At 44.4% G+C, this 7,550-nt stretch overlaps 1 protein-coding gene across 1 annotated transcript; it reads right to left on the bottom strand.

Moving 5' to 3' along the window:
- Positions 1–1,495: 1,495 nt before the first annotated feature.
- LOC139348172 (5-hydroxytryptamine receptor 1B-like) lies at positions 1,496–6,417 on the bottom strand. The gene has a single exon (XM_070988129.1). The coding sequence runs from the start codon at positions 5,987–5,989 to the stop codon at positions 4,838–4,840; it is 1,152 nt and encodes a 383-aa protein (XP_070844230.1). The 5' UTR covers positions 5,990–6,417; the 3' UTR covers positions 1,496–4,837.
- Positions 6,418–7,550: the final 1,133 nt, after the last annotated feature.

Genomic DNA, 7,550 nt, shown 5'->3' with positions numbered 1-7,550 from the left:
TTCAGAAAGCAGCTCATAACATAACATAACATAACATAACACAACATAACATAACATAACATAACATAACATGGAGCATGATTATGGTTCTAGGCTCTCAAAACCCTTAAATGTTGAGGGTTTGCGGTGGAGTTTTTGACCACTAGTAAGTCTATGAAGCAAGTTTTTATATTCTCACATAAACCTACTGATCTACACTGGAGAAGAACACTGTTAGCTCGTAAACATGGATGTAAACAATGCAGATATAAGAAAAATCTGCTTTTCAGATGTTTGATGTGGAAGCTTTAAGAAAGTCAGTGGAGAAGTATTTAAAACAGCCACCGCTCCCTCACCTTTACTAAAGGTGCTGAAAGCTGACCACACTCAGGATGTGAAGCAGCCTTCAGACACCCAGAATCCACCACAACCACCTCTGTATGACTTCTGTGCGGTACATGACAGTAGTACTTCATGTACCACTGACAGTGATCCAGTAATTGATGAAACATACAGCTGATTTCTGAGAGGGAAGGTTGGTTCCTGCCACCAAACGAACAAACAGGCCTGAAAGCACAACCTTGTCAGAGGAGGTAATTATCACATCCATCCATTTCCTAAACCTCTTACAGGTCACGGGAGCTGCAGCCTCTCCCAGCATGCACTGGGGGAGAGGTGGGGAACACCTTGGACAGGTCACATGTCTATAACTAATGCTGTCACCCTGATCCATCTGCTAAATACTGACTGTAATAGTACACTGTGTCTGCAGCTGGCACACGAAAAAAGACTAATGACGAACTGTCTGTCAGACATCAGAGCGTCAACATCACTTACAATTAAACTGTTAAAGAGAAACCAAAGGATTCAAAAGGACCTCAGTGTCTGTCTGAAGCTGCTCATCATCTGCAGTTTATTCACATTTCTTCAGCTGATTGTGGGGCGAAAAAGTCAGGAGCGTTTTAATGGGCCTGCTGGCTTTTTTTGGACATACTGCACTTTTAAAGTATGAACACAGTTCATGTTTAAAACCTGCTTTTATTATGTGTTGAATTAGGACACAGGATCATAAACTTCAGGGTCCCAAATGTAAAAACTGCACTAAACCCACGCACAGTAACACAATGGCCGACTGCTGCAGAGTGGAGGACCCTCATTACACTGGATGAGCTGTGCACATTAATAAATAATCCGCCTCGTGGAGAAGAATGCAAACATTCTGATATGCAGTGCAAAAAGGAAGCAGGCGTGCATTTCATTTTCCTCGTGGAGTATTTCTCCCTCATGGTTAATTAAGTTGCAAACTGTTAATGCCGTCACACAGCACATCCATCAGCTCACATCTGTGAAATGCTTTATCGTCACCGAGCAGACCAAATACCACAGGAGATTCTGACGGCGATAAGAGAAATGTCAACGCTCTCTTTGTCGTTAATCTTCACCGTCCTCGTGCCTCAGAATCACATTAAGACAGATGGTAAATTAGAAAAAATGACAATGTGGGCAAGCTATCATAACCTCATGATGCCATAGACCTTTTTATTGGTATTTTTTTCAGTTTTTCACAACAGCAGCAGTGCTTTTTTTGTGCTCCAAGTGGGTTGGATTTCATCCTCCAGAGCAGAGCAGTTACAGTGCATCGCCTGTGTGTGCAGAAGCGTTGTACAGCAGAAGCCAACCTGGATGAAATGCAACGTCCACTGGACTGACAGAGCCACCAGATGAGTTTCACACTGAGCTGATCAATACTGTACACAAAGAGGCTATTCACCACAGAGCTGCAATAGAGCAGGATGGCTACGGTGCGTCCACGCTGCGGTTTGTCTCAAACATCCAACATGGCTGCAGAGGAAGTGACAGGGTGGGAGCCGGCGTGCTCGCAGTCCTCTGGCAGCCATCTTTGATGTGATTCAGCAGGACTTTCTGTCATGTTTAATTCTGTTTTTTTTTGTTGCTGTTTTTTTCTGCTTCTCCCGGTGCAACAAACTCCCTGCAGCTGCGACAGCTCTCGAAATTCTTCAGGGACAATTAGGCAGTTTTTCAAACAAATCCATGTTTTCTATTTTTACAGTTCAGGAGAGCCTTATTAAAGGAACAGTTCATATTCTGGTAAATGGACTCTGTCTTTCCTGCTGAGAGTCAGGTGAGCAGACTGATACCACTCTCATGTCTGTATGTTTGATACTAAGCTATGGCCTCCAGGTGGTTAGCTTAGCTTAGCATAAAGACTGGAAACAAGGGGAAACAGCTAGCCTGGCTCTGTCTAAAGTTTGAGATACATCTACCAACACCTCCATAGCTCACCAATGAACCCATAATGCATTTATTGAATACTTACAGCCTGAAAACAGCAGTTTGTGGCTCCACTAGGGGTTGTGTGGCGTAAATATTTGCTGTTTTCCAGGAAAAACCTTCTTCTTCTTTGTCTTTACACATCTGTTTGTGCACAGATTAAATGAACGTGAGCTCTAGGGGTGTTTATGGGAGTATTTTCTTGCTTTGGACAAGGTCAGGCTAACTGTTCCCCCTGCTTCCAGTCTTTATGCTAAGCTAGGATAATCATCTCCATATTTAGCAGTGAGCTCCTGTTATTTTACACATCACAGTCTGTTTCAAGGAATTCTACTGCACACGTGAATAAAATTGTTTAAAGCCTTTAGTGACTCCAGAGGGAGCTGCGTGGAGTCTGACAGTAAACGTCCTCAAGTGATGTCACGTGAGTCAGCGTCGGGTGGAGACTACAAGCTGGGAAATGAAATGTTGGTGGGGAGTTAGAAAGAAGGGAGCTAACTGGACTTCTGTACCTGCTCCTCATGTCTGCTGAAGGCTACAGGCCCCAGGCTGCATGAGCTGCAATTAGCATAACATGCTACAATCTCCTGACTGAATTGTGGGTAAAGTAGGCGCCAGGTTTTGAGAAGCGTTTGGAATGAAAAAGCAAATATTTCTGGTTCGATTATTTTTGTCCATCGTGAGTCCGACAGCGTTATCGGAGCATGAAGTGTTAAAGTTAAACCGGCGGAGATTTCTTTTAATACACAGACATCAGAGCGGTATCGAGTGTTGCATCTAACTCTCAACTAAAAAGTCAATGATTCCATTTTCCAAAACGTTTCCTTAGAATTGACAGGACGGGGTTCCTACGCATTTTTAGATTCTGAGATTTCCTAAGTGACTGTACGACATGTGCAGGGCTGCAGCCAGGATTTAAAAACACTGAGGACAATGTCCCCAAAGCAATACCCACCACAAAACAAATTTTCATTTATTTAACTTTAAGTGACATTTTGGATCATTTTATCATTTTATTTATGCTCCAATGAATTTAATTCCTTTAGAAAAATCGGCTACTATTGAAAATCCTTTAAGTTTAATTGATTTTTTGACCTGAAAACAATCAAATGTAAGAACTTTGACTGCAAGAAACTGCAGAATGGTCCTTTAAACTCACCGTGCATGATTTGTGAGTAATTACTCGACCTCCTGAGGTTTTTAACCCCCCAGATTTCCAGACTCCTCAATGACAGCTACAGTCCTGGACATGTTGAGCATTATTTCATGTTTTTGCATCTTTTTTTCTGACAACCTGCAAGCAAACAGATTTTTTTTTTTCTTCAAAAATGTTCTTTTAAGGGATCAGCAGGCAGCAGCTAAAGCTTGACATTTAACATGTGACGGTTTGGTGGGAGGAAAAGGGTGATTTTGATCAGAATACCGTGACATTTTCCAGCATTTTAAAAATCGTCCGCCACAACTTTCCTGCGTGTAGGAGACACAAATGCCAAATTCCAAGAGGAGACTGTAGGAACCCTCCTGTTCATGATCAACCCTGTTCGACTAGATTTGGAATCGTGTTTGTTTCGCCTGACATGAAATGGAACATCAAAGCTCATATTAACACTTAAGAATGCATCTTTAACAAGAGGTCTGGGAGACAGGATCGGCTCTTCCTTCCCTCAGAGTCGCTCCCTTCGCACTATTTTACAGTGTGATACCCATTCGACTGAGCAAAATCCAGACTCTTCAGGAAATTAAGGTAAAAATCACACTGATGCATACAGATTCATACATTTACACTCATTTTGGAGCCTTGTTAAAGTGAACATCAGTCACAGCAAGAAAGGAAAAGAAAATGCATACACTGGCCACGAGAACAAACCAAGCCTGCGTCTTTTTCTCAAACTGAAATCATGCTTTTATCTCCGTCTGGGCCAGGCACGTCTGAGGAACAAAACTAAACTTGTTGTAGGCACCAGTATTTCCCCTTATTGAGTCAGGAAAATGAAACACAAATCTTATTTTTTGCCCTTGGGGCTCATGATAGCTTAGTCCTAAGCTGTTTGTGCTTACAAGCCAACTGACGTTGACTGTCAAACTCATATGGCAAAGTGAGTCTGTAGGCTACAGTCCAGTGCAGCACGTACAGGCGGGGCCCCTGCATCTGGGGCTATGGGCTTTCTCCAAGTCACTATAATAACACTATCAACTGCAAAGCAGTCACAGGTTTCCACATCATCACATCCGCTGACATTCCCCTCTGCACCAACAGCAGCCGCCAATCTTTCTTTAGCTTTCCGATGTTTAGGAAATGACAGCCATTCATTACGCGGTGCCATCAGAGAACACAATGCAGACTGGATTAGATTTCCACAGTCCTCTGCACCACTTTTCCGGTGAACGCTCATTCTGCAGCCACATTATCATAAACAATCTGGATGTTGGTGTTGTTGCCCTGGGGAGGAAACCTGGGGAGTGAAATATTTGTGGGTGGGTTTGATTCATTTCTGGCATTATACAGCTGATTGGAGATGAGTTTGAGGGAGGAGGAGGGGGGGTTATTATGGCTGGTAATCATCGTTCATGCCCTGCAGCATTTAAACCGTATTAGTTTGTGGAAAGCCTGTTTGAAGTCCTCGTTGGACATGGTGTAAATGATGGGGTTGATTAAAGAGTTGAGGTAACCCAGCCAGGTGAAAATGTCAAATAACTCCGGGTAGAAGCAGGACTCGCAGACAGGCACTAAGAGAGTGTAAATGAAAAACGGGAGCCAGCATATGATATAGGCCCCCAGGATTATCCCCAAAGTTTTGGTCGCCTTCCTCTCGCGGGCGGCGGAGATCCGCTTCTTCTCCAGCAGCGCGTCGGACACAGTGACTTTGACTTGGCTCACGTTCGCGGAGGAGGTAGTGTCACAGGAGGAGGTGTCGTTCGTCCCGTAGTTCAGGGAGGTCGTGGACGCTACCGAGCCCGGGGAGTTGGTGATCAGGTGCGCCGAGGTGAGTCTCTTCCCCGGCTTGTTGTGCGACTGCTTCAGGATGCGCTTTCGGGCTTCCACGTAGATCCTCCCGTACAGGGCGATGAGCAGCAGCGTGGGGATGTAGAAAGCGCCGAAGGTGGAGTAGATGGTGTAGAAAATGTGGTCGGTGTTCACGTTGCAGGTCGTCACCTCTTCTGCTTTCACCTGGCGCCAGAAGAAGGGCGGCAGAGAGATGGAGATGGCGATCACCCAGGCGGTGGCGATCATGCCGGCGGCGCGTGCCGGCGTGCGCTTCTTGGAGTACTCCACCGCGTCCGTGATGGCCCAGTAGCGGTCCAGCGCAATTACGCACAGGTGGAGGATGGAGGCGGTGCAACAGGTTATATCCGAGGACAGCCAGATGTCACACATCACCTGGCCGAGTGTCCACGTTTGGCTGACCGTGTACAGCGCGCTGATGGGCATCACCAAGATGGACACCAGGAGGTCCGTGACGGCCAAGGAGGCGATCAGAAAGTTTGCCGGGGTGTGCAGTTTTCGGGACTGGTAAATGGTGGCGATGACGAAGGCGTTTGAAAGCGTCGTGGCGAAAGTTATGAGGGCTAAGGTCACGGCGAGACCCACTTGGAAAGCCACGTTACTGTCTTTCGCCTCCGCTTTCGACGTGAAATTGGCATGGGTGTAGTTGGTGGAGATGTTCAACAGCTCTCCGTAGATGACAGGCGTTGGTTTGAGCTGACTGGCATTCTCCATCCCTCCACCTTCCCTCGTCAGATCGCCCTGTCATTGAGCTGAAAGGAAAGCCTGGAGACCAGTGTGAAATCACTCAGATATTCATCCACCGCTCGCGTTTCTCGCCTTCTGTAAACCCAAAATAAAAGCGGCTCCATCTCCAGCAGCAGCAGCAGCTATCCAACAATCAGACGACAGGTGTTGCCTCACAGACACATTTCTGCCTCCTCCTCTTCATCCTACTCACTTCACCCGCAGCATTTTATCTTTAATCAACTTAAATATCCAAGAAATGAAAATAAAACGCACAGAGGGGCTTATCCATCATCAATAAATCTGTTTCTGTGTTGTTAGAATCATTTTCCAAATAATATCAGCATCCAGTGCTCAAATAAAAACACTTTGTTGTCTCTGTTATCTGGTTTTTAATCCGCTCAGAGTCTCCTCACAAGTTCAGAGCTGCTGAAGTCTGACTCCTGGTTTTATACTGCCAACGCTGGGCAGCGTTACCTCTCTCTACCTCCCTCCCTCCCTCCCTCTCTCTCTCTCTCTCTCTCTCTCTACCTCCCTCTCTCTCTGTGTGTGTCTCTACCTCTTGCTCTCTCTGCCTACCTCCCTCTCTCTCTCTTCCCTCTCTTTCCTCTCTCTCTTCCCTCTCTTTCTTTGCTCTATTTCTCTCTCACTCCCTCTCTCTTTGCTCTCTCCCTCTCCTCTCTCTCTCTCTTCTCCCTCCCCTGTCTGCCTCTCTCTGCCTCTCTCTCTCTCTCTCTCTCAGCTCTCTCTCTCTTTGCTCTCTCCCTCTCCTCTCTCTCTCTCTCTCTCTCTCTCTCTCTCTCTGCGTCCCTTGTAAATGTTAAAGGACTCTTATTTTTTCTATTATCTATTTTCTCCTTTTCTTTTATCAATAATTCTTTCTATTAGAGCTTAATGACTTTTGAAGCCAATACCGATATTGATACTTCAATATATTGAATATATCATGTAATATATAAATATCAATATACTTCTCAATTGCTTAAATTTTAGGACTAAGAATTGTGACAGTTTTTATTGAAGTACGGAAGCCCAGAGGTGAAAAAAAAAATTGATGATCTTAATTAATTTCTCACCTGCAGTTATGAGTTAAGAACAGGTGGGGAAAAAAGTCTTTCTCTGGTGAAAAAACATTTTTTTTGTCAGGATAATTTTTCTTACAGGACATCTATAATGCAAACTCAGTTTGGCCCCCTGTGGCCAAACTGAGTATTACAACAACAATGGCAAAAATATGCTAATTTAGATTTAGGATATTTAGATCATCAATTTAGATCAGACTTGAATTTTTTTCCTCTCTTGCCTCTCAGGGCTTCCTTACAATCCTGATATTTTACAGTATGAAAATGAACTTGTCAGCGCTCTCTGGTGGACAAACTATATAATGAAGACACTTCTTAATGAGACGTTCAATCTCACCACTTTCCATCATATCACAGGATCGTTAAGAGATGGAGTTTGTCATTTAAGTGTAAAAGTTACAACTAAAATCTGCACAACAAATTGGACCTTTTAGGCATTTCTATGCTGTCTTTTTTATGTTTTAATA

The sequence above is a fragment of the Chaetodon trifascialis genome, chromosome 19, assembly GCF_039877785.1.
Source record: "Chaetodon trifascialis isolate fChaTrf1 chromosome 19, fChaTrf1.hap1, whole genome shotgun sequence".
In the NCBI taxonomy this organism is placed as follows: domain Eukaryota; kingdom Metazoa; phylum Chordata; class Actinopteri; order Chaetodontiformes; family Chaetodontidae; genus Chaetodon; species Chaetodon trifascialis.
The sequence above is the reverse complement of the archived record's forward strand: the minus strand, read 5'-3'. Positions and strand labels throughout refer to the sequence as shown.